The 27,922-nt window shown below is 47.5% G+C and overlaps 1 protein-coding gene across 4 annotated transcripts in view; it reads right to left on the bottom strand.

Moving 5' to 3' along the window:
- The window catches only part of RXRA (retinoid X receptor alpha), a 302,476-nt gene that overhangs the window by 118,330 nt on the left and 156,224 nt on the right, over positions 1 to 27,922 (bottom strand). For 3 of the 4 annotated variants that reach the window (XM_077306422.1, XM_077306420.1, XM_077306421.1), the window contains exon 2: positions 19,535 to 19,800. The exons of the other annotated variant lie outside the window; for it this stretch is intronic. In XM_077306422.1, the coding sequence (XP_077162537.1) occupies positions 19,535 to 19,800 (266 nt within the window). The remainder of the gene's footprint in view (positions 1 to 19,534; positions 19,801 to 27,922) is intronic. 4 annotated transcript variants of the gene reach the window in all.

Genomic DNA, 27,922 nt, shown 5'->3' with positions numbered 1-27,922 from the left:
TATTGTAGGTAAAGCCAACCAAGAGGCCAAGAGACAGGCTTAGGGGTTTCACGACGCCAAAGCACAGCATTACATAGTATCAATAGCCCCTCCCAGAAATGGCCATGTCATTCCCGCTCTTTGTGGTTATTGATACAATTCCATCAACACAGAATGTTTGGAAGCAGAGTTAATTGAAATTCAACCACTCCAAGATGGAGATCCTGTGGATGTGAAGGAAGGGGAGAGGCCAGGAAGCGCACACCTATCCTGGTTAGGACAAAACTTAACATTATCAGGAATTTGGGAGTGATCCTTGATGCCTCCCTTTCTACGGAGGCACAGGCCACGAGGGTAGCCTGCCAGGCATTCTTCCATCTATGCCGGGCGAGGCTACTAACGCCCTACCTGTCCCTGTAACTCCTTGTCTTTGACCTGAAAATTGCAGCTGGTCCAAAATGCAGCTGCTAGGATCCTCGAACACCTTGGACTGCCCATATGCAGCCTGTGCTGAGGCAGCTGCATCGGTTGCCAGTTGTGGCCCAGATCAAGTTGAAGGTTTGGTTCTTACCTTTAAGGCCTTTCAGTGTCTGGGACCCACATATCTGAGGGACCACCTGCTACCTTATGCCCCCCTCAGGGCCTTGCAATCTGCTAGTACTAATCTGTTGGTGGTGCCCAGCCCTTAGGAGGTTTGCCTGGTCTTGACTCAGGCCATGGCCTTTTTGGTCCTGGCCCTGACCTGGTGGAATGAGCTCCTGGAAGAACTGAGGGCCCAGCAGGAGCTCTCACAGTTCTGCAGGGCCTGCAAGATGGAGCTCTTCACCGGGTCTTTGGATGAGGCAAGGGGATGGAAGACCAGAGGGGCCCCTCCAGGCCAGGTTAGCATAGTCATTTATGTACCTGGATTGTCATCACCCCATTAGTTCTCCCCTGAGGCACAGAGGGGAGGCTACAGGATTTAGGAGCTGGTGGCTGGGACTTTGCTGCCAGATTGTTATCATCGTTTTCTATTGAGGGGATTGAGAAGAATTTATTTTTGAACCTTATATTTGTGGGGGTTTTATCGTATGTAACCCAACGTCAGACAGTTTTGCTGATAGTGGAGTGAAATAAATCCAATAAGAACAAAAAAATAGTAAGTAAAAGAAGGGGAGAGGTGTAACAATATATGTTAGGAATCTTTATACTTCTGAATACAGGTAGCTGAGCATGAAAGTTCAGTTGAGTGTATTTGGGTTCCAAGGTCTGCCTGAAGAAGTTGATATAGGCTAGATATCAGGAAAAAACTTTTCACAGTCAGAGTAGTTCAGCAGTGAATTAGGTTGTCTAAGGAGGTGGTGAGCTCCCCCTCACTGGCAGTCTTCAAGCAAAGGTTGGATACCCACTTTTCTTGGATGCTTTAGGATGCTGTGGGCTGATCCTGCGTTGAGCAGGGGGTTGGACTAGATGGCCTGTATGGCCCCTTCCAACTCTATGATTCTATGATTCAGGAACCCAGGAGCATGTGCAATCCTCCATGAACAACAAGCCCCAACATAGACCAGGAAAAAAGTCACAGACCCCCCACAGGTGAGAGTTCTAGGTCTTCTCCCCTGCCGACAACACAAAGCCCAGGAAACACTTCACAGTCCCCTACAAGAAAGAGGGTACGAAGGGTACGAAGGGTACGAAGAAACGGGTACTGGTAATAGGGGATTCCTTGCTAAGAGGCTGAAGTGTGTGCCAGACTTGTTGTCTCGAGAGGTCTGCTGCCTACCTGGTGCATGCATCAAGGATGTGACAGAACGGCTGGACAGGCTCATCAAGCCTACAGATCATTACCCCTTCCTTCTCATCCATGTGGGAACAAATAATAGTGCCCAGTAGAACATGGAACGTATTAAAAAAACTTTGTGGATCCGGGGAGAAAGGTAAAGGACCTGGGAGTACAGGTTGTGTTTTCATCAGTCCTTCCTGTAAGTGGCTGAGGCATAGGAAGAGAGAGAAAAATTATGCAAGTAAATGACCGGCTACGTCAATGGTGTCGATGGGAAAGGTTTGGATTTCTGAATCATGGTCAACGATGTCAATATGAGGGGCTATTATCAGGAGACGGGATGCACCTCACAAGGGATGGAAAAAGTATTTTTGGGAGAACCCTTGCATACCTGGTGAAGAGGGCTTTAAACTAGACACAAAGGAGGAGCAAGACGTAAATTCAGAACTTGGTGTGGTGGCCAGATCTGAACATGAGAAGATCTCAAATCTACAGGAAATGTTATATTTCCTACTAGCTTATAAGGAAGTTCAAAAACCAAAACCATGAGGCACACAAAGGATGGACTATGATGTCTCTACACTAATGCACAGAGTATGGGAAACAAGCAGGAGGAACTAGTAGTCGTAATAGAGGAAGGGGACTATGACCTAATAGGAATCACAGAAACTTGATCGGATAATACAATTGGAATACTAAAATTGAGGGGTTCAATCTATTTAGAAGGGACAGACAAGAAAAGAAGGGGGGAGTTGTAGCAATATATGTTAGGAATCTTTATACTTGTGAAGAAATACAGGTACCCGAGCATGAAAGTTCAGTTAAGTGTATTCGGGTAAATATAAAAGGAGTAGGAAATGAGAGTGGTATTATCGTGAGTGTCTGCTATAGACCACCAAGCCAGTCAGATACTGCTAGACCAAATTACACAATTTTCAAAAAAGGGGGAAACAGTGGTCAGGGGTGACTTCAATTACCCAGATATCCGTTGGAAGACCAACTCTGCTAAAAATGCAAAATGCGTTAAATTCTTAACTAGTCTTGCCGACAGCTTCGTTTCCCAGAAAGTAGAGAGGGGAACCATGGACTCTGCTATTTTAGACTTGATTCTAATCAACAGGGAAGAACTGGTAGATGAAGTGGAAGTAGTGGGCACACTTGGTAGCAGTGACCATGTGCTTTTGGAATTTTCAATTGTGGGAAAAGTGAAAACCTTTATGTAGTCATACATATAGAATGGACTTCAGGAAAGCTGATTTTAACAGACTTAGGCTATCAAGAAAGGTTAAACATAACAAAAAAGGTTTCTTTACTTATATTTCAATAATCAGAAAGGCCAAAGCTGAGAGTGAGCTAAGATTGGCCAGGGAAGCCCATTGTAACAAGAAAAGATTTTTCAGTTATGTGAGGAGCAAACGTAAAGTAAAGGAGGCAATAGGCCCACTGTTGGGTGCAGATGGACAAACTCTAATGAAAGATGCAGAGAAAGCAGAAAGGCTTAGTGCCTATTTTACATCTGTTTTTTCCCACAGGTCAAAGTGTTTAGAGATGGCCATAGCCAAAGAATAGTGTCTGGGTGGCAGGTTAACATGGATAGAGAGGTTGTCGAGAGGCATTTAGCTGCACGGGATGAGTTCAAATCCCCTGGTCCGGATGAAATGCACCCGAGAGTACTCAAAGAACTTTCCAGAGAACTTGCACAGCCCTTGTCCATCATCTTCGGAACCTCTTTAAGGACTGGAGATGTCCCGGAGGACTGGAAAAGAGCAAACGTTATTCCGATCTTCAAAAAAGGGAGGAAGGATGACCCAGTAAACTACAGACCAGTGAGTCTGACCTCTGTTGTGGGGAAGATAATGGAGCAGATATTAAAGGGAGCGATCTGCAAACATCTGGAGGACAATTTGGTGATCCAAGGAAGTCAGCATGGATTTGTCTCCAACAGGTCCTGCCAGACCAACCTAGTTTCCTTTTTTGACCAAGTAACAGGTTTGCTGGATCGGGGAAATTCGGTTGATGTCATTTACTTGGATTTTAGTAAAGCTTTTGACAAGGTTCCCCATGATGTTCTGATGGATAAGTTGAAGGACTGCAATCTGGATTTTCAGATAGTTAGGTGGATAGGGAATTGGTTAGACAACCACACTCAAAGAGTTGTTGTCAATGGTGTTTCATGAGACTGGAGAGAGGTGAGTAGCGGGGTACCTCAGGGCTCGGTGTTCGGCCCGGTACTTTTTAACATATTTATTAATGATCTAGATGAGGGGGTGGAGGGACTATTCATCAAGTTTGCAGATGACACCAAATTGGGAGTACTGGCAAATACTCCGGAAGATAGAGACAGAGTTCAACGAGATCTGAACACAATGGAAAAATGGGCAAATGAGAACAAGATGCAATTTAATAAAGATAAGTGTAAAGTTTTGCATCTGGGTCAGAAAACAGAAAAGCATGCCTACTGGATGGGGGATACGCTTCTAGGTAGCACTGTGTGTGAACGAGACCTTGGGGTCCTTGTGGATTGTAAACTAAACATGAGCAGGCAGTGTAATGCAGCGGTAAAAAAGGCCAATGCCATTTTGGGCTGTATCAACAGGGGCATCACATCAAAATCACAAGATGTCATAGTCCCATTGTATACGGCACTGGTCAGACCACACCTGGAGTACTGTGTGCAGTTCTGGAGGCTTCACTTCAAGAAGAACGTCGATAAAATTGAAAGGGTACAGAGGAGAGCGACGAAGATGATCTGGGGCCAAGGGACCAAGCCCTATGAAGATAGGTTGAGGGACTTGGGAATGTTCAGCCTGGAAAAAAGGAGGTTGAGAGGGGACATGATAGTCCTCTTTAAGTATTTGAAAGGTTGTCACTTGGAGGAGGGCAGGATGCTGTTTCTGCTGGCTGCAGAGGAGAGGACACGCAGTAATGGGTTTAAACTTCAAGTACAACGATATAGGCTAGATATCAGGAAAAAGTTTTTCACAGTCAGAGTAGTTCAGCAGTGGAATAGGCTGCCTAGGGAGGTGGTGAGCTCCCCCTCACTGGAAGTCTTCAAGCAAAGGTTGGATACACACTTTTCTTGGATGCTTTAGGATGCTTAGGGCTAATCCTGCGTTGAGCAGGGGGTTGGACTAGATGGCCTGTATGGCCCCTTCCAACTCTATGATTCTATGATTCTATGATTCTATGATTCAAGCAAGAAAAAGAATATGGACACCGTAGGACCACTGCGAGGACAAGAAAGTGAAATTATAACAGATGATGAAGATAGGGCTGAACTGCTTAACTCCCATTTCTCCTCAGTCTTTTCTTGTGAGGAAAATAGTGATCAGTGTGGGGAACAGGCCCACTGTTGGGTGCAGATGGACAACTTCTAACGGAGGATGCAGAGAAAACAGAAAGGCTCAGTGCCTATTTTACATCTTTTTTTCCCCACAGGTCAAAATGTACCCAAGAATGCTCAAAGAATGCTATAGGTTATTAGGTACTGTAGATCAATCAGAAAGGCCAAAGTTGAGAGTGAGCTAAGATTGGCCAGGGAAGCCCATTGTAACAAGAATTTCTTTTTCAGTTTTGTGAGGAGCAAACGTAAAGTAAAGGAGTCAATAGGCCCACTGCACCACTGGGTGCAGATGGACAAACTCTAACAGAGGATGCAGAGAAAGCAGAAAGGCACAGCGCCTATTTTACATCTGTATTTTCCCACAGGTCAAAGGGTTTAGGCACATCTAAAGATGGCAGTAGCCAAGGGATAGTGTCTGGGTGGCAGGTTGACATGGACAGAGAGGTTGTCGAAAGGCATTTAGCTGCACTGGATGAGTTCAAATCCCCTGGGCTGGATGAAATGTACCCAAGAATGCTCAAAGAATGCTTTCCGGAGAACTTGCAGAACCCTTGTCCATCATCTTTGGGACCTCTTTAAGGACTGGAGATGTCCCGGAGGACTGGAAAAGAGCAAACGTTATTCCGATGTTCAAAAAAGGGAGGAAGGATGACCCGGGAAACTACAGACCAGTGAGTCTGACCTCTGTTTGGGGGAAGATAATGGAGCAGATATTAAAGGGAGCGATCTGCAAACATCTGGAGGACAATTTGGTGATGCATGGAAGTCAGCATGGATATGTCTCCAACAGGTCCTGTCAGACCAACCTAGTTTCCTTTTTTGACCAAGTAACAGGTTTGCTGGATCGTGGAAATTCGGTTGATGCCATTTACTTGGATTTTAGTAAAGCTTTTGCTAAGGTTCCCCATGATGTCATGATGGATAAAATGAAGGACTGCAATCTGGATTTTCAGATTAGGTGGATAGGGAATTAGTTAGTGTTGTTACAGGCACTCAAAGAGTTGTTGTCAATAGTGTTTCATCAGACTGGAGGGAGGTGAGTAGTGGAGTACCTCAGGGCTCGGGGCTCGGCCTGGTACTTTTTAACATATTTATTAATGATCTAGATGAGGGGGTGGAGGGACTACTCAAGTTTGCAGGTGACACCAAATTGGGAGTACTGGCAAATACTCCGGAAGATAGAGACAGAGTTCAACGATTGAACACAATGGAAAAATGGGCAAATGAGAACAAGATGCAATTTAATAAAGATAAGTGTAAAGTTCTGCATCTGGGTCAGAAAAATGAAAATCATACCTACTGGATGGGGGATACGCTTCTAGGTAACACTGTGTGTGAACGAGACCTTGGGGTACTTGTGGATTGTAAACTAAACATGAGCAGGCAGTGTGATGCGGTTAAAAAAGCCAAATGCCATTTTGGGCTGTATCAACAGGGGCATCACATCAAAATCACAAGATGTCATAGTCCCATTGTATATGGCACTGGTCAGACCACAACTGGAGTACTGTGTGCAGTTCTGGAGGCCTCACTTCAAGAAGGACATCGATAAAATTGAGAGGAGAGCGACAAAGATGATCTGGGGCCAAGCTACGAAGATAGCTTGAGGGACTTGGGAATATTCAGCCTGGAGAAAAGGAGGTTGAGAGGGGACATGATAGCCCTCTTTAAGTATTTGAAAGGTTGTCACTTGGAGGAGGGCAGGATGCTGTTTCTGCTGGCTGCAGAGGAGAGGATGCGCAGTAATGGGTTTAAACTACAAGTACAACGATATAGGCTAGATCTCAGGAAAATATTTTTCACAGTCAGAGTAGTTCAGCAGTGGAATAGGCTGCCTAAGATGGTGGTGAGCTCCCCCTCACTGGCAGTCTTCAAGCAAAGGTTGGATACACACTTTTCTTGGATGCTTTAGGATGCCATGGGCTGATCCTGCATTGAGCAGGGGGTTGGACTAGATGGCTTGTTTGGCTCCTTTCAACTCTATGATTCTATGATTCTATAATGTGGCAAAAACGTAACACAACACGGGGAATGGTGCCCTAGGATCACTGTTGGAGTAGTCCACAAACACCTAGTTTCTGGGCCAGATGAACTGCATCCAAGGGTACTAAAAGAACTTGCAGATGTCATCTCTTAACCTCTGTCCATTATTTTTCACACTTCTTGGAGAATAGGTGGGATGCCAAATGATTGGAGGCGGGCAAATGTTGTCCCCATCTTCAAAAAAGGGGAAAAGGAAGATCTGGGTAATTACTGACCTGTCAGATTGATATCTGTAGCTGGAAAATTTTTGGAACAAATAATCAAACACTCGATCCTTGAGCAGCTGGAACTGAGAGCTGTGATTTCTAAGACTCAGCACGGGTTTCGCAAGAACAAGTCATGTCAGACGAACCTTATCTCTTTTTTCGAGAAAGTGACTACCTTGCTTGATCAGGGGAATGCCGTGGACATAGTTTATCTGGATTTCAGTTTTTATAAGTTTCCACATGATATTCTTGTTCATAAGTTGGTAAAATGCGGAACGGATCCTCATTTTGTCCGGTGGATCAATAACTGATTGACAAATCGTACCTAGAGAGTACTTGTTAATGGTTCAGCATCTTCTTGGAAAAGAGTGACAAGTGGAGTATCTCAAGGATCTGTCCTGGGGCCTGTGTCGTTCAACATTTTTATAAATTATTTGGATGAGGGATTAGAGGGAATACTTATTAAATTTGCAGATGATACTAAACTGGGAGGGGTAGCAAACACAACTGAAGACAGCAACAGAATACAGGATGATCTTGATAGGCTCGAGAAGTGGGCTAAACTGAATAAAATAAAGTTCAATAGGGACAAATGTAAAGTTCTGCATTTAGGTAGGGAAAACCAAATACAGCAATATAACATGGGGGAGACTTGACTTGGCAGTAGCATGTGCAAAAAGGATCTAGGAGTCTTAGGAAACAATACATTAAACATGAGTCAGCAGTGTGACTCAGTGGCTAAAAAGGCAAATGGGATTTTAGGCTGTATCAAATGGAGTATCGTGTCCAGATCACAGGAGGTGATGGTACCGCTTCACTCTGCTCTGGTTCGGCCTCACTAGGAGTACTGTGTTCAGTTTTGGGCACCCCAATTGAAGAGGGATGTTGAGAAACTGGAACGTGTCCAGCGGAGGGCAAAAAAGATGGTGAGGGGTTTCGAGACAAAGACGTATGAAGAAAGGTTGGGAGAGCTTGGTCTGTTAGCCTAGAGAGGACACGACTGAGAGGGGATCTGATAACCATCTTCAAGTATTTAAAAGGGTGCCATATGGAGGATGGAGCAGAATTGCTCTCTCTTGTCCCAGACGGACAGACCAGAACGAATGAGACGAAATTAATTCAAGAGAAATGCCATCTAAACATCCAGAAGAAGTTCCTGACAGTCAGACCAGACCTGGAGTTCTGCAGTTCTGGAGGCCTCCCTTCAAGGACGTGGATAAAATTGAAAGGGTACAGAGGAGAGCGATGAGGATGATCTGGGGCCAAGGGACCAAGCCCTATGAAGATAGGTTGAGGGACTTGGGAATGTTCAGCCTGGAGAAAAGGAAGTTGAGAGGGGACATGAAAGCCCTCTTTAAGTATTTGAAACGTTGTCACTTAGAGGAGGGCAGGACGCTGTTTCCGTTGGTTGCAGAGGATAGGACACGCAGTAATGGGTTTAAAGTACAAGTACAATGATATAGGCTAGATATCAGGAAAAGATTTTTCACAGTCAGAGTAGTTCAGCAGAGGAATAGGCTGCCTAAGGAGGTGGTGAGCTCCCCCACACTGGCAGTCTTCAAAGGTTGGATACACACTTTTCTTGGATGCTTTAGGATGCTCTGGGCTGATCCTGCGTTGAGCAGGCAGTTGCACTAGATGGCCTGTGTGGCCCTTTCCAACTCTATGATTCTATGATTCTATATAAAAAAGAGCGGTTTCTCAATGAAACAGGCTTCCTCGGGAGGTAGTGGGTTGGAAATTTTGAAACAGAGGCTAGATAGCCATGTGACTGAGAGGCTGATTCTGTGAAGGCAAAGGGGTGGCAGGTTACAGTAGATGAGCGATTGGGATGTGAGTGTCCTACATAGTGCAGGGGGTTGGACTATTGACCTGTGAGGTCATAGAATCATAGACTATGAAGGGGCCATACAGGCCATCTAGTCCAACCCCCTGCTCAACGCAGGATCATCCCAAAGCATCCAAAAAAGTGTGTATCCAACCTTTGCTTGAAGATTGCCAGTGAGGGGGAACTCACCACCACAGGTCCCAGCTGGAAACTGGCATAAAGAGTGCCTTCTCCAAAGTTGCCATTTTCTCTGGGGGAACTGATCCCTGTAGTCTGGATATCAGCTGTAATTCTGGGAGAAATCCTGGCCCCATCTGGAGGTTGGCAACCTTAATTGAGCTTCTGGTGAACACAGGACAGGCAGAAAACCAATGCAAGGGTTTGAGGAATCCTTTTGGCCACAGGTGCCATGCTCCCCAACCAAAGGGTTGCCAACTCCAGGGATTTGGAGAGGCCTGAGTCTCCAGCAGGTATAATGCCATGAAGTTCTCCCTCCAGGGCAGCCACTTTCTCCAGAGGAACTGATCTCTTGTCAGCTGGCGCTCGGTTACAACTCTGCAAAGTCTCCAAGTATCACTGATGTGTAGCTGACACTGCAATCCTGAAGGGTGCTGAGCTTCCAGGCATCCAATTCTTCCTCAGCCCCTTGGGGGGTAAGGGGTACTCTCCAACACCAACATGGGAGGCATTACTTTGCATCACTGAGAGCCAGTTTGGTGTAGTGGCTAGGAGTGCGGACTTCTCATCTGGCATGCCGAGTTTGATTCTGCGCTCCCCCACATGCAGCCAGCTGGGTGACCTTGGGCTCGCCACGGCACTGATAAAACTGTTCTGACCGGGCAGTGATATCAGGGCTCTCTCACCCACCCCACAGGGTGTCTGTTGTGTGGAGGGGAAAGGGAAGGCGACTGTAAGCCACTTTTAGACTCCTCTGGGTAGAGAAAAGCGGCATATAAGAACCAACTTCTTCTTCTTCTTCTTCTCGGCAGAATCCAGTTTGGGCACCTCACTTGGGAGTGCAGCAACCTACCCACTCCCAGCTCTATTTTAGACTTCAGTTGAACTTCCTTTTCAGGCAATCTGAATTTCTTCTATTTACTTTAGCAAAGCATATGTGGGTGCTATGAGCGAGGGGAAGCCTAGTGTGGCCTCTCCAAACTCCCCCTTTACTGGCTGCTGGGTGAGGGACAGCCTGTAAAAGCCACGGGAAGGAACAGCCGCATTCGGTTCATCATTGTGCAAATGCTTATTCCGGAATAACATTAAGCTCTTTCCTCCCCCCCTTCCAGAGGACCTTTAATCGGTTTTAAAAAATGGAGTGTGTATCAAATCTGGGGTGACAACGGAGTTGTGCTCTGGCATAGAATCATAGAATCACAGAATCATAGAGTTGGAAGGGGCCATACAGGCCATCTAGTCCAACCCCCTGCTCAACGCAGGATTAGCCCTAAGCATCCTAAAGCATCCAAGAAAAGTGTGTATCCAACCTTTCCTTGAAGACTGCCAGTGAGGGGAGCTCACCACCTCCTTAGGCAGCCTATTCCACTGCTGAACTACTCTGACTGTGAAAAACGTTTTCCTGATATCAGGCCTATATCGTTGTACTTGAAGTTTAAACCCATTACTGCGTGTCCTCTCCTCTGCAGCCAGCAGAAACAGCATCCTGCCCTCCTCCAAGTGACAACCTTTCAAATACTTAAAGAGGGCTATCATGTCCCCTCTCAACCTCCTTTTCTCCAGGCTGAACATTCCCAAGTCCCTCAACCTATCTTCATAGGGCTTGGTCCCTTGACCCCAGATCATCTTCGTCGCTCTCCTCTGTACCCTTTCAATTTTATCGACGTCCTTCTTGAAGTGAGGCCTCCAGAACTGCACACAGTACTCCAGGTGTGGTCTGACCAGTGCCGTATACAATGGGACTATGACATCTTGTGATTTTGATGTGATGCCTCTGTTGATACAGCCCAAAATGGCATTTGCCTTTTTTACTGCTGCATCACACTGCCTGCTCATGTTTAGTTTACAATCCACAAGTACCCCAAGGTCTCGTTCATACACAGTGCTACCTAGAAGCGTAGCCCCCATCCAGTAGGCATGCTTTTCATTTTTCTGACCCAGATGCAGAACTTTACACTTATCTTTATTAAGATGTTTTGAGACAGTAACTCCTTCCTCCGTGCACCCATTCACACACCCCTGCTGATATAAAGGCTGTCTTTTCGCAGCAGTGATTACACTCTGAATCGCTGCCTCTGGCCCAACTGGTACGGAGTTTTGGGCTGGGCTGCCACCAGTACGCTGATGACACCCAGCTCTATCTCCTCATGGACGGCCGCCCAGACTCCCCCCCGGAACCATTCGCCAGATGTTTGGAAGCAGTGACTGAATGGTTCGAGCAGAGTCACCTGAAACTCAACCCCTCCAAGACGGAGGTCCTGTGGCTGGGAGGCAGAGGGCAGGACCAGGCAGCGTGCTTACCCACCCTGGCAGGAGCGCAACTTACCATCGTGCCCCAGGCCAGGAATTTGGGGGTGACCATCGATGCCTCCCTGACAGTGTTGGCTCAGGTCAAGAGAGTAGCGGGTCAGGCGTTTTTCTATCTTTGCCAGGCCTGACTACTAGCGCCCTACCTGTCCCCTGACCACTTGGCTACAGTGATCCATGCGACAGTTACCTCCAGAATAGATTACCGTAACTCGCTCTACGCCGGCCTACCCTTGTCTCTGATCTGGAAACTCCAGCTAGTGCAAAATGCAGCTGCACGGGTCCTCACTGGTACACCTTGGAGGGCCCATATCCAGCCTGTGCTGAGGCAGCTGCATTGGTTGCCAATTGCTGCCCAGATCAGGTTCAAGGTTCTGGTTTTGACCTTTAAGGGTATACGCGGGTTGGGACCCACATACCTGAGGGACCGCCTACCGCCCTATATCCCCCGCAGGGCTTTACACTCAGCGGGGGAGAATCTCCTGATCGTTCCTGGCCCTAGAGAAGCGTGCCTGGCCTCGACCAGGGCCAGGGCCTTTTCGGTCCTGGCCCCTACCTGGTGGAACGAGCTCCCGGGTGAGCTGCGGGCCCTGCAGGATTTACCAGCTTTCCGCAGGGCCTGCAAGATGGAGCTCTTCCGCCAGGTTTTTGGTTGAGGCCGGGGTCAGCGAATGAGTGCCAACATCCCCCCCCCCCTGGATCTAGTAAGTTAGATCTCCTCCCCACCCTCCCTGCCACTCTGATAGCACGGGTGGGAATAATAAGAACTTCCGCCACGTTGGGATTGTTTTAAAGTCTTTTAATGGGTATTTTAATGGGGATAGGACTGTTGTGACAGCCTACGGGGAGTGGCGGGAAATAAATCTAAATAATAACAATAACAATAACAATAACAATAATAACAACAACAACAACCTATAGGAAGTGTGCCCAGGTCCCACGGGGAAGTGTGAATTTCTCAGGCATCCTCCTTTCCCTCTTCGGGCTGATATGGGGAATAGGGGACAGCCACAGCGGGCAGTAGCGTGGGTGAAGCAAACTACACTCTTGAAGCAAACTCAAAGGCCATCTTGAAGCAAACTCCGTCTGTGGGTCAGCAGATGGCAGGCCACAGAAGCTCTTCCTGTCGTCAAATGGCCACATGCAGAATATTCTCAGTGCGTTGGCAAAAAGAACCCTCAGGCAGCTGCAGAGTCAGCTCATCTGACTGGGAACCCACCCGCAACCCACAGGTTCCTCTTTTGCACCTTTCCTCAGAACCACGACGCCACTTGCGTCTCCCTGCCTAGTGCCTGCGGTTTTCCCTTGTTCTTCCCTCAGTGTTGTAAGCAGAACTGACCACAGGAGCACTAGAGCAGTGGTCCCCAACCCCCGGTCCGGGGACCAGTACCTGTCCATGGATCAGTCGGTACCGGGCCGCGGCTCCTCGTCCCCGGCTGCTGCCTCGGATGCTGCCCTGCCACTCTGCCACCGGCTCACCTTTGGTGCTCTCCAGCGGCTGCCATGGCTGAGGCTCCCCCTCGTCGTGGCACTGCGCAGCTGCTGCTGTCAGCGCCCCAGTGGGCGGTGGGAAGTCAAGGGCGCCGGCGGGAAAGCAAGTGGAGCAGGGGCTCAGGCAGCGGCAAAGTCCCTCAGCAAAAGACTCCCCACCCCCCCGGGCCTCAGTAAAATTGTCAAGCGTTGACCGGTCCCCAGTGATAAAAAGGTTGGGGACCACTGCACTAGAGAGTGGGACAGGATCTTCTGAACTATGGATGGGCATCTTTGGCATTCTCAGGGCCATTTGGTCTGGGGTCCAGAAGCATTGGCCCCACCTCCCCACCAGGAAGAACAGGCTCTACTATGCAGGCTAACATGCCAGCAGGGGCTGAGGGCACATGTGCCTGGATTCCACAAGGGCACAGATTAGAGGGCAGGCAGGGACAGAGGGATGACTGCAAGTCCTCTCCACATCCCAATGGGCAGTGTCCTACTAGTTCTCCAGGAAGCAGTGGTTCAAAAGTGGGCCAGAACTGAGGATATAAAGTGGGCAACAAGGTGAGCTGAAAGAGGGGGCTTTGGGAGACTCAGTCCATGTGGGTATGGAGTCCTAGAGTTGGAAGGGGCTATCCAGGCCATCTAGTCTCACCCCCTGCTCCATGCAGGATCAGCCTAAAGCATCCTTGATAAGGATCTGTCCAGCCGCTGCTTGGAAACTGACAGAGGGGGGGAGCACCCCATTTCGTTAAGCAGTCGATTCCATGGCTGAACAACTCTGGCTGTGAATCCCCCACCCAATATCTAGCCAATATCAGTTTAAAGCCACTATACTGCAGGTCCCATCGTCTGCTGCCAACAGGAGCCTCTCCCTGCCCTCCACCATGTGACAAGCTTTCAAATACAATCATAGAATCACAGAGTTGGAAGGGGCCATACAGGCCACCTAGTCCAACCCCCTGCTCAACGCAGGATCAGCCCAAAGCATCCTAAAGCATCCGAGAAAAGTGTGTATCCAACCTTTGCTTGAAGACTGCCAGTGAGGAGGAGCTCACCACCTCCTTAGGCAGCCTATTCCACTGCTGAACTACTCTGACTGTGAAAAACTTTTTCCTGAGATCTGGCCTATATCGTTGTACTTGTAGTTTAAACCCATTACTGCGTGTCCTCTCCTCTGCAGCCAACGGAAACAGCATCCTGCCCTCCTCCAAGTGACAACCTTTCAAATACTTAAAGAGGGCCATCATGTCCCCTCTCAACCTCCTTTTCTCCAGGCTGAACATTCCCAAGTCCCTCAACCTATCTTCCTAGGGCTTGGTCCCTAGGCCCCAGATCATCTTCATCGCTCTCCTCTGTCAATTTTATCTACATCCTTCTTGAAGTGAGGCCTCCAGAACTGCACACAGTACTCCAGGTGCGGTCTGACCAGTGCCTTATACAATGGGACTATGACGTGATTTTGATGTGAATCTTGTGATTTTGATGTAATATAAAGAAATAGTCAAAGGAAGTAATCATGTCTCCTCTCACCCTCCTCTTAACATTCCCAAGTCCCTCAGCCTTTCCTCCTAGGACTTGGTCCCCAGACCCTAGATCATCCTTGTTGCTCTTCTCTGCACCCTCTCAATTTTGTCTGTGTCTTTTTTGTAGTGAGACCTCCAGAACTGCACACAGTACATTGGGGTCTGACCAATGAGGTATACAGCAGGATGATGATGTCTTGTGATTTGGATGTGATGCCTCTGTTGATACAGGGGAAGACTGTGGCAATTTCTGCACAGAGCTCCTGCTTGGGATAGTAAATGGTGCTATTTACCCCTCCACACTCTGCTACCGCGTCTTGCCTTTTCCTCTCCTCACTAGTGGCGAAAAAGTAACAAGAAAGAAAAACACAGGCAAGTGTTGCACAACCTGCTGATGTGCATCTTGGCATTAATCTTGCAGATTGTGGAAGCTCTTTGTGCAAGACTAGAAGGAGACACAGGCAGAGAAGAGGAAAGTTCTTCCATCTTCCTGGCTCTGGCTCTGTGAGGACTGCACGGACAAGGCAGTCGAAGACACATTCCCCTTTGTCAAGATGCAAGCCTCTTACCCTGTTTCTAATGGAGCATCCTGCATTACAACCAAAAACCCATAGGATGTAGCCTGGCTCAGTAGGGTCAGCCTCTGGCAGGCAGATAAATTTCTTTTTCCAAAACAGTATGCATGACCTTAAAACCAAGGATGTACACATTGTAAAATGCACTGAAGCAGAAGCAGGCCTAGATCCTTTCCTTGCTGCCCTGCCGCACCTCCAGAGTTGCTCTCAGGATGGCCTCAGGGATGCAAGACTCCCCCACAGCTGTGGAATCCGCATGGCAGGAGAGACAGCACCAGAAGGGGAGGCTGGTTGTTTTAGAAAATGTCAGAAAATGTGTTTCTGAATATAGGTTACTGGTTTATAGAATTGTAGCTCTAACTTTGCAGAATGGCCTTCAATATTTTCCTTCAGAGAGCATCGAAGGGGAGTCTGAGGGCCTTCCTTTTGAGGGGGGGGACATTCCCCTTCTGCCAAACAGTTGCCTGACAGGGAGGCCACAGAAAAGCCCCTTCTCACTTAAAATACTGCTCTGCCCGGAGGTTAGACACAGCCAATCCATGTGTCTTTCTTCTTTGCAACTCTCTGCAGATTTGAGGTCACTGCACAGCATTATTTTGCAGAACAAACTGGCTCTTTTGTCTCCTGTTTCATCTGTACAACAACCCTGTGCAGTAGGCCTCAAGTCAATTCAACAACAACCTGTATGGGAGGCCTTAAATGTTTCTTCTCTACCACAACCCTGTCCAAAGTAGCCTTTTCTGCCTAGGGAGCTGATCTTTATACTCTGCAGGTGAGCTGTAATTTCAGGTGATCTCCAGGCCCCACCTGGAGGTTGGCTACCCCTGGTTTGGAAATATTCCTGGAGGTTTGGAGGCAGGACTTCAAAATCGTACAATGCCTCAGTGTCCAGCCTTCAAAGGAGCCATTTTTGCCTGTAGTTGGTAGGGAGTGGTGCAGGGATGTCCCTCCTGGCCTATGGGTTATGGCCAGCCCTTACCAGCAACTGTTTGTATTCTGGGGTGCAGACAGGCAGACCAGCATCAGTCCTGTGAGAGTCTGGAATGTGCAGGAAGATCTAAATAAATATTTACAGCCTGAAACTGTAAATAGAGAACAAGTAAATGTCTGGAGACACATGGTATATGAAATGACTTATTAGCCTGGCAAATAACCTTGGCCTGGCAAATAAAAAAACAGTATAAAAAACCTTACTAAGGTCAAGACTGCTGTGCACAGAGAGTCTTCCTCTTAGAGTTGCCAGCTTCCCTGTGAGGCTCGCTACCCCACCTCCCTCATGGGGAGTCTGCTATGGGGAGAGAAAGGGAAGACAATTGGAAAATGCTTTGAGACACCTGAGGCCTGCTGGGTCATTGCGGCCCCTTCCCAGTTCTCTCAGATCTCTGACAACCCCACATACCTCACAGGTTGGCTATTGTGGAGAGACTAATGGAAAAGGTGTTTGTATGAGCCTCTTGTGGCGCAGAGTGGTAAGGCAGCCGTCTGAAAACTTTGCCCATGAGGCTGGGAGTTCAATCCCAGCAGCCGGCTCAAGGTTGACTCAGCCTTCCATCCTTCCGAGGTCGGTAAAATGAGTACCCAGCTTGCTGGGGGGTAAACGGTAATGACTGGGGAAGGCACTGGCAAACCACCCCGTATTGAGTCTGCCATGAAAACGCTAGAGGGCGTCACCCCAAGGGTCAGACATGACTCGGTGCTTGCACAGGGGATACCTTTACCTTTACCTTTAAACCACCTTTGGGTAGTAAGCAATATGGTACAAAAATCCGTTCTTCTAAGGAGCAACCATGAAAGAAGCATGTGGGCACATAACATTTTATAACATTTTATCAACAATGAAAAATGGAAAAGAAGGAAAAGGGTGGACACCTGTGTACTGTGACTACCCCATGTGTATTAGGGTGAATGTGGCCTAATTCACACAAGAAGGGAAATGACGCAGAACTGGGAGGAATTGGTTGCCATGTAATCTTCCCCTAAGAAGAGTCTTCAGTCTGATTTTCCCTTCACATATCTGAGGACATGGCTCTGGAAAGCTCATCTGTAACCACTATGCCAAAATTCCCAAAGGTCAGTCCTCTCCCACACTCAACAAACAGTCCACACCACAGGTTCTTGACACCCATATCTCCACACCCATACCCTTATTTGCCACCATGCCACCACAAAAAGGGACAATCCCAATAAGATATGTTGCATGGTGTCAGGAGTGTTTAATTCACAGGGACATAGTCTATTTTCAAAAGGAATCTTGGCAAATCTCCCTTGTAATATTTTGGATGGAAAGGTGTTGAGCCGAGCAAGCGATAAATGGGATTTGCCAAGTTATAGAAATAAGCCAGCATTATCCCATGCTTCACTTGGAGACCAAGAGCACGGGGAGAGCAAATTGCTGGAACAGTAGGATGGACTTTTTCGAATTCCTGATCAAGGAGCCTTTGTTTAATTTGGTGCATAATGGAAGATTCATTCAAAGATAAGATGTAATCGTAGTCAATGCCAATTTGTTGGAGTGTAGTCTGGATGGTAGAGAACCATTTAAATTTAAATGAGTCTCTCAACAAACAGGCCAATAGACTATCTGATTGAACCCTAAAATGCAGTTTTAGCCAATATTTGAAGGTAGAAATCCAGGCCTTAGTTTCGAGAAGACCATGACAGATTTCAAGATATAAAGAGGAGTAAGGGACACAATTTGGAGTTCCCAAAATCTGCCGGAAAAAGGCAGACTGTAACCTTTCCAGGTTTTTGTAAATCTTATACGTTTGGTGCCTCTATATAATTGTGCCTTGGGGGATGAACTGTCCGGCCTCTCAAGGGCCAATCAGCTGGCTGCACCCTGATTAGTGCTGGCCCTACAGCTCCCACCCTCCTTCACCAAGCCCTCACCCCTAGCCTCACAGACTTGCCTGGCTGCTGCAGCTGGCACATCTATGAGTCTCCGCGCTCCAGGGCCCCAGGTAAGAGCCTGCAAGGGGGAGGGAGCCCGGGATGACTCCCCCCTGAGTCAAGAAGCACACCTGTGGCCTCGCAGAGGTGTGCTTCCAGGCCTGGGGGGAAGCCGCACAGCTGCGGGGGGGGGGATGGGCATGAATGGCTTTCCCCTTGGGCCTGGAAGCACACCCTGTGAGGCCGTAGGTGTGCTTCCAGGCTCCCGGGGAGGCCGCAGAGTCACGGGGCGAAGAGGGGAGTCCAGCCTCGCTGTCTCGTCGTGGCGGGGTGGGGCCCCTCCGATGAAGGGAAGCAAACCTTCATTGCCTAAAGAGAGGAAACACTACCAACACCAATAGCAGAGGCCCATCTGGAAATAGGCACACCAGAGCTCTGCTCCACGAGACCTGCTGGGGGGAGGGGGTATAGAACCCTAGAACTGGAAGGGACCTCCAGGGTCATCTAGTTCAACCCCCTGCACAATGCAGAAACTCACAATCATCTGCCCACCCATAGTGACCCCAATTTCATGCCCAAGTGATCCCCCCCCACCAAAAATCTCCAGAATCCAGCCTGGCCTGAAGGAAATTCACCTACCATCCCACAGTGGTGATCAGCAATTCCCTGGGTATGCAAGGAAGGGCCACACTGGCACATCCCTTGCTGCCCACCCATTCACTCACAATCTGCCTAAATTCATAAAATCCGCGTTTCTGACAGATGACTATTTAGTGTCTGTTTAAAAACTTCCAAAGGAGAACCCAACACCTCTCGAGGAAGCCTGTTCTACTGAGGGATCGCTCTAACAGTCAGGAACTTCTTCCGGAAGTTTAGTTAAAAATTCTTCCCCTAATCACCCTCTTAATGCCAGCCCAGCAGTTTTCTCCATTACTCGGTGGAGCCCACGCATCCCGTTTCCTCACCAGAAGGCGGCTGTGCCCAAACATGCAAAGAAGTGCAACTAAAGATCAGACCGTGGGCCCCCCTTGTCTAACAGCTTCCGAGAAATTGTCCAGCAATCCAGGAAAGGGAGAGCCTCAGAGATATACTGCCTCTTAACACAGAAGTGCTATGCCGCCTCTCACTATCTGGGCACAATCTATGAATCTGACCTTTAAAAACCAAAGTCTGCTGCCACCACCCATCCCCCAGAAGAAAATAAACCAAAGATGAAAAAATCCCACAAGTAAACATAACCCAATCAGAACAATATTTTGGTTTGCCAGTGCCTGCCTATTCTTCTAGTATCATGGGAGTGCAGAAAACTTCCATCTCTATCTCTCCAAACAGATCTATGGCTTCTAAAAACACTATGGCACTCTCACCCTTCAGCTTCCCCAGCGTGTTCACTGGGAAGGGGTTCTAGTTCTCCACCCACACCACTCACCTGTGGACTGCCTGTTCCAAAGCCAAGACTTGGGGTGGATGGTCCAGACATCGAGTGGGATCCCATTGGGGGGCTGATGACTGAGAAGGGAGGCCCCATGCCATTGAGGGGGGAACTCAAGGTGCTAATGGGCGAGTGCAATTGGCTTGGGGGCCCCAAGGAGGAGCCGATGCCGGGCCCGATGGACGGGTGGAGGGAAGGTGTTGCCATAGGACCGCGGCCTGTTGGGGAACTCAAGGAGGTAGAGTTGACTTGGGCGGAAAAATCTGCAGAGCAAACAAAGAAAAAACACAATGAGTAGCGAAAGTAAAAGGGGTCTCTTGATTAACCACAGACACACCAAGCTTCCTGAGCCCCACAACCCGAAATTATGGACAAGACCATTTAAAAGTTTATTTTAGTAACTTAACAAAGAAGAAAAAGCAAAGCAAACCACCAACAACAAAACCCTACACAGCACAAATGTTGATTTATTATTTACATATTTATTTATTTGATCAAAGGGTCAGGCCTTGAGTGAGGCTACCCCATTTTATCCAGAATTACTTGTAGTGTATGTTTAGCTGAGCGCCAGTAAGTGGTTTCAGGTCCCCTGCCCAGCAAACAGCATGGATGAGTCAGCAATTCTTCATTCGGGTCCAAATTCACTGTAATGCCTTGCTAGCATCAAAACTTTCCCAAAATAACAGGAGGAAGAATTGAGCCTATATAAATAGGATGAACATGGCATTCTGCCCAGTCTCCTAAGTGGTCGACTTCCAAGAGCTGAATATGCTGATGCAGAGCCACCTATCAAATATTGGCTGCACCACCTGGCCTGGTGGACATCGCTGGAGAAAACAAATAGTTTGTTTTAGGGTTTTTTCCCCTCTCGTTTCCTATTTTTCTCTTTTTTCCCTCCCTCATCTCCCTCTCCCTCCCTCCTGTTTTCCAAAGTTTTGTGCCTTTGGGTTTCGGGGGGGGGGGGATTGTGTTTGCTATGTTTAAAAACTGTAGAGTTAAACTGTGTTAGTGTGTTTGCTCTCTCCCAGGAGAAGGGGGAACCTGTGGCCGGCAGCCTAAGCAATCTCCAGGTGAGAACTGCAGAACCAATAAGATCCACTGAGTTCTCACCTGGGTTCCCCTGCAGAGAAGAGGGGGTTCCTACACTGGTCTGTGGGGGGGGGGGGATATCCCTACACCACTAGGAACACTAGTGGCACAGGGATGTCAACCTTCAGGGTAGACCTGGAGATCCCCCCCAAAACCCCCTGTGAAGCTTTAAAGCTTCACGGCCCCTACACAACTTACACCCCCTCCCCCCAGCCTCCTCCCCGCTAGGGAAGGCGGGGGAAGGATTTCCAATGCAAGTCAATGGCCTCCATCGGCCGATTCGGATCCAAATCGGTCTGAATCAGCCCAATTTGGATCCGAAACAGTCCAAATCGGGGCCTCCCTGCACAACCCTAAACAATTCCATTCTTTTAAGCAACTTAGTGCTTCTGCAGATTTAAATTCTGCCAACAGGGAGGCCCTTCCTTCTCCCCAGCTGACCTCATTCACAAACACAGTTGTTGTAGAAGTTATTAGTTTTTAGCTGAGTTCCATTTGGTTTGTATGAATCACTTCTTCTGAACTTCTTCTGACACAGTAGGTAACACTTTGGGCCATTTCGCACGGCTTCAAAGTAGCACAATGGTTGCTATTTGGAAACGCTACTAATTTGCCATAACCCACGACGTCGTAGACAATCTGCAACAATCCTGAAACCAATCAGCAAAAAGCGCTTCGTTGTGGCGCTTTCAGGGGAATCCAGAAAAGTGGATTCACCCTCCGGATAGCGATACACTCCTGCAACCAATCTGCAACAGTAGCGCTAAAGACCTGTGCGTTACCATTGTTGCTGGTTCTTCAAAGTCCCTCCCCCTGGCTCTCTCCTCCAAACTTCCGGCGAAGCGATCGCCATTTTTTTTTCTCCGAGCGAGCGGGGATAAACGCACCGGCGAGCCTCTTTCTGTTTAGAGGCTTCCCTGGCTTCAGTCCTTCACCTTTAGTCACTAAGCACAAACCACTGAAAAGCCCGTTTGCTGAAATAAAGTCCCTTTATTTTTTACAAATAAATTCAGCCGAAAATCGGGCCCGTGAGAGGGGGGGGGGATTTTTTTTTTATCACTCGAGGCAGCGTGCAAACGATCATACAATCAAACGACAGCTCACATTAGGCAGCTGGATGGGTCTCTCCGTAGCAACGAATCTACCTAGATTCGTTGCTATGGGTCGTTTTTTTTTTTTTTTAAACCTTTCTTAAAGGGAAAGGGGCTGTTTGGGAGCATGCTAACGGCTGCCCATTGGCTGCTTGACGGCCAGGGGCGGGACGAGCTTGGCAATAGCGCTTCCTTTCTAGCGATTTCTGCCGAGACCGGAAGCCTGTGGGAAACGCTAAAAAACGCAACTGATTCCACTACAAAGGCAGGTATGCATAACGACGAATTCCACTATTTTAAATGGCGATTTTTCATTCCGCAAACAATTTGCAACAAAGATCCCTGTGCGAAAAGGCTCTTTGTGTGAACGAGACCTTGGGGTACTTGTGGATTGTAAACTAAACATGAGCAGTCAGTGTGATGCAGCGGTAAAAAAGGTGAATGCCATTTTGGGCTGTATCAACAGGGGCATCACATCAAAATCACAAGATGTCATAGTCCCATTATATATGGCCCTGGTCAGACCACACCTGGAGTACTCTGTGCAGTTCTGGAGGCCTCACTTCAAGAAGGAAGTAGATAAAATTGAAAGGGTACAGAGGAGAGCGACGAAGATGATCTGGGGCCAAGGGACCAAGCCTTATGAAGATAAGTTGAGGGACTTGGGAATGTTCAGCCTGGAGAAAAGGAGGTTGAGAGGGGACATGATAGCCCTCTTTAAGTATTTGAAAGGTTGTCACTTGAAGGAGGGCAGGATGCTGTTTCTGTTGGCTGCAGAGGAGAGGACGTGCAGTAATGGGTTTAAACTTCAAGTACAACGATATAGACTACATATCAGGAAAAAAAATTTCACAGTCAGAGTAGTTCAGCAGTGGAATAGGCTGCCTAAGGAGGTGGTGAACTCTCCCTCACTGGCAGTCTTCAAGCAAAGGTTGGATACACACTTTTCTTGGATGCTTTAGGATGCTTTGGGCTGATCCTGCGTTGAGCAGGGGGTTGGACTAGATGGCCTGTATGGCCCCTTCCAACTCTATGATTCTACCTGCTGGAACCTGGCATGAGGACCAGGGTCTAATCCTTGCTCACTCTGAGTCAGCTACCAGTCTCTTGCTGTAACCTGCTCTGCAGACTTATTGCCAGGATGCAGTGGTATAACCTTCCTCTGCCTACACAGCTTGACCTCACTGGAGGAAAGGCAGGATGCAGCTGTGGACATCTGCAATATCTGAATATGGAAGAATGCTGCAATGAGAGTAAAAATGATGAAGACCCTCCAGTTGGTTTTGTAGATTCTATCACAGTCCTTTTTTTAAAATGCACTCCTCCCCCTACAGTTCAGGAGCAAATGCATCCCTCCACAATTTATCTTTTCTGGCAGGAAACTGCTTTTACCAGAAGCTTCCCAGTCCTAGTCGCACAGTATACCGGCCAGGCTCTCTGTCATCAACAGCTCCCATTAGTGGAGAAGAGGAAGGAGAGCCAGAGCCGCCTCCACCTCTGCCTCCTAATCCACTCCACTGATGGTCAGATAAATTCTGAGGAATGTTGTCTGGGAGAGCTCCAGAGCTTGTAATGCCTCCAAAGGTGTTATGCCCTCCGCAGTAACAATGGGAACAACTGATCCATATTTTGAAACAAATCAAATCCAAGAAGGGTTCTAGGGTTGGCCAATATTAAACAGGTTTTTTTGTGAGTCTTTCTAGCAGCAGAAAGCAGCAAGGCCAACCCCACACCCACCCTTCCCAAACAGTTTCTCTTACTTATCCTGTTTACAAGCAGCAGGCAGTTTCCAGGCACTGGGCAAGGAACAGGGTGTGTTAGCTCGAGCAGCAGGCTCTGGAAACGGGGGATTACTCTACACAAAGTCAAAGAGCAAAACACTGACCGATCATGCACAGTGGTGGCTGCGGGGGGCCGCACCGTGCCCCACTGCTTACCATGTACGCACGGGGGAAGAAACCCCCCAGTGCACACAGTCCGCCCTGGAATTGTGCGTGTGCACAAGGAAGGTTCCACTGCCCCTCGCGGCTGAGGTGGCAGCAAAGAGGGGTATGGGGGTCCCACTGCACTATGGTGGAATAGCAGCAGGCCACTAGTCTAAAAATGTCCCGTTTTGCTCCCCAGCACTGGGAAGCCAAACTGGGCATTTTGTGTCCCTGTGGAGACACCATAGGTGGTGGGCTCTTCACATATGCATGGGCCTAGCCTGGCTTCTGATGGCAGCTGCAGCTAAACAATGGGCCAGGACCGGGAGGGGGTTGGGCCAGGCTGGGCAGGCACTGATGTTGTCTATAAGTGGGGATTAGCCCCGCTGGCATGCAGGCGCTGGCCTGCCCTTTCCTGCCCATACATAATCAATCACTTTGGAGCTACCAGACAAAGGCAAGCCTGTGTGCATATGGTATCTCCACACAAGTGCAGGAGAAGTGCATGCTGGGCCCAAAAACCAGGTCCTGGGACTCTCAACTTGCTTGCTTGTTTTAAAGAAAAATGTTTCAGGAGTTTATCAGCGGTAAAAAAGTTGAGGAAGGCTGCTCTAACAACTACTCCACACTGGGTCTTAATTTCCTGGCTGCAGACTAATAATTTAGTCACCTGGGAGCAAACAAAATGTCCTCACGATATCCCAAAAAGCACCATATCCCAAAAAGCAATCCACCAAGAAATTATTCAGCACAAAAATATTTAGGAGCTGAGTGAGAAAAAGACACCTTATTTACAGCAAAGGCAACTTTTACCAACAACTGTCAGACCAAAATTAATTCTGTGTTGCTAGTTCCCAGTTCTGCAGTCACAGAGGCCCATTACCAAGGCATTATCTTCCCCTAAAATTGCAGTTATTTTCTCTGCACAATTCTTATGCATTTCCATACCTTCCTGAATTTCCATTATGGGTAGAAATCTGAGATAGTTTCAGTGGAAATCTGCTAAGTAGCTCAAGAGAGACTTCCATTTCCCACCTACTCCCTACTTCACCATTTTCAAAGCAGTGGTTCCTCTATTGTTCCTATGAGTCCAAAGCAGGCAGCCACAGAGGAGGTTGCATGATTTCTTTTGTCTCTCAGTCAACATCCACCTGATTAATTCTGCTGTCTCTCTGAATTACTTCTGAGAATTCTGAGAAAAAGAGGGCAAGAGAATCCACCTCCCACAGCAAACATTTTGTGGTTGCACCCGCAGAATTATGTCAGAATTCCAAAGATGCTTGCAGACTCCAAAAGGTTGGGGGTCTCTGTATAGTGTCTCCATGACTATAACAGTTACTCCATCCAACAGTCCCTTGGTTTACCAAAGCAGAAGATGTCAAATGGAATAATGGCCTCCATTCATTCTAAACAGACATTTCTTTAAAGGCTGGAAAGCATGTTTTCATGGGTAGATATCCTTACTTAGTCAAGATGTAATGACACAACATACCTAACTGCAGTTATTCAAGTGTTCACAGTTTCAAGGCTTGCCACACAAGCAGCAAGACTGATGGATTCACTTTCAAGCTGAGTTCAACGTGGCTCTGCTGTGCAGGGCCCACTGGTCCCCAAGGTTGGAAGGAACTCCATAAACATACTAGAGAAGCATTTTGAGAAGTGTCATTTTAAAGTCCAGCTAATGGCTTGCAAGCCAGAAAAGAGGCACTTTCAGATCAGACATACATCCAAACCAATGAATGCTCCATATTGCGCTTGCAGATACTGAAGGCCTCCCCAGGCCAACATCAGTTGTGCCAGCCCACTGGTTCTTCTCCCAAATCTCCCCCTTCAGCTACGGTAACTCAACTAATGTACTTTTACTGCTTTTGTAAAAACTAATGTACTTTTGTATCTTACTAGTTTTTGTAAAAACTAGTTTTTGTATCTTACTTAAAAGCTCTTGTATCTTACTAGTTTTTGTAAAAACTAATGTACAGCAATGTTTAGTCCATTCAAATAAAAGAGGAGTTATCATTTCATCCATTCTTCCCTGCCCTTCTGCAGCTAACCCACAGAATTATGGGGTGACATGTACCTCCACAAACATGAGGACAAGGGAGTCATTAGCTTTCAAATTTTTAGCAATACGACAGCTAGGCTTTGTAAGGTTCTTGGTGGGGGGGAGCCTGAACTCTGCCCACCCAGTCACAGCCAACTAGACTTGGGATCAGCCCAGTGTCAAAACCTTGTTTAGTCTCCAAAATGTGTATAATAGATAAAAGGTCATCTTTGTGAAGACAAGATGATGAACAAAAAAGACAAAAGGGATAAAATTCAAATGAATTAATTGTTCAGGAACAGGATTCTGTCTATACCTATTCCCTCTCCAAAATCAATGGTGTGTGTAGGGGGGAATAGGGGGGAATAGGAGGAATGGGGAGAAGGGACCTGAGCATGAAAGGATAAGAGAAAGGACATTTCTCGAAAAACAGTGCTTTGGAGGATCTGGAAGAAGAACATTCTCAGGAGCTGACTCAAGAGCTGACTGCTAGCTTTGCCCTCTGCTGAGTAGGCCTGTATGCTATAAAAGACTCTTGATTGCCAGAGGAAGGCAGTGCTTTGGAGGAGCTGTGAGAAGAACATTATCTCAGGAGCTGACTCAGGAGCTGACTGCTAGCTCCGCCCTCTGCTGAGAAGGCCTTTGTGCTATAAAAGGCTCTTGCTTGCCAGAGGCGCGTGCCACAACACAAATAAAGCCCAAAAGACTCTCGGAGCCTGGATTAAACCATAATACTCTGAGAGGAGCCAAGAGCAAGAGCTAAAGGACTCTTGGCTGTTGGCTTTTTGCCTGAGGATCAAAACCAAAGGTTTCAGTTACGTGTAGGATTGTTTGTAGAGCAGGGAAAAAGGGAGGAAGGATGACCCGGGAAACTACAGACCAGTGAGTCTGACCTCTGTTGTGGGGAAGATAATGGAGCAGATATTAAAGGGAGCGATCTGCAAACATCTGGAGGACAATTTGGTGATCCAAGGAAGTCAGCATGGATTTGTCTCCAACAGGTCCTGTCAGACCAACTTGGTTTCCTTTTTTGACCAAGTAACAGGATTGCTGGATTGTGGAAATTTGGTTGATGTCGATTTTAATAAAGTTTTTGATAAGGTTCCCCATGATGTTCTGATGGATAAATTGAAGGACTGCAACCTGGATTTCCAGATAGTTAGGTGGATAGGGAATTGGTTAGAGAACCGCACTCAAATAGTTGTTGTCAATGGTGTTTCATCAGACTGGAGAGAGGTGAGTAGCGGGGTACCTCAGGGCTCGGTGCTTGGCCCGGTACTTTTTAACATATTTATTAATGATCTAGATGAGGGGGTGGAGGGACTACTCATCAAGTTTGCAGATGACACCAAATTGGGAGGACTGGCAAATACTCCGGAAGATAGAGACAGAGTTCAACGAGATCTGAACACAATGGAAAAATGGGCAAATGAGAACAAGATGCAATTTAATAAAGATAAGTGTAAAGTTCTGCATCTGGGTCAGAAAAATGAAAAGCATGCCTACTGGATGGGGGATACGCTTCTAGGTAACACTGTGTGTGAACGAGACCTTGGGGTACTTGTGGATTGTAAACTAAACATGAGCAGGCAGTGTGATGCAGCGGTAAAAAAGGCAAATGCCATTTTGGGCTGTATCAACAGAGGCATCACATCAAAATCACAAGATGTCATAGTCCCATTATATATGGCCCTGGTCAGACTACACCTGGAGTACTCTGTGCAGTTCTGGAGGCCTCACTTCAAGAAGGACGTAGATAAAATTGAAAGGGTACAGAGGAGAGCGACGAAGATGATCTGATGCTCTGGGCTGATCCTGCATTGAGCAGTGGGTTGGACTAGATGGCCTGTATTGCCCCTTCCAACTCTATGATTCTAAATAGTGATTATAAGTTTCTTATTATCTGCTGGCTCCCAATCAATACACCTGACTTTGAGCTGTATTATTAATACTGTATTTGGTTGGGAGCTAGATGCTTTTCACACTTGGATATTAATTGTGCTCTTCCTCATATATTAGAGGTCATATTATTTTGTTGCTCCTTCATTCCTTGGCCAAGACTATTCTGGTCTGGGTATTTGTGCTCCCTGTTTGTTACATTTCGTTGAGAGACCCAGTCAGACAATCTTGCCTGTGGAAGCATCTGCCTTGATTGTTTAGTCAAGACCAGCAATTGCTCCTTTCTATTTTTGGCTGTATCCATGACAAACAGTAGCAAAATTCTGGATTCAGTTATTAA

This window comes from Paroedura picta, chromosome 12 (assembly GCF_049243985.1).
Source record: "Paroedura picta isolate Pp20150507F chromosome 12, Ppicta_v3.0, whole genome shotgun sequence".
Taxonomy (NCBI): Eukaryota; Metazoa; Chordata; class Lepidosauria; order Squamata; family Gekkonidae; genus Paroedura; species Paroedura picta.
This window is presented reverse-complemented; position numbering and strand designations above follow the sequence as displayed.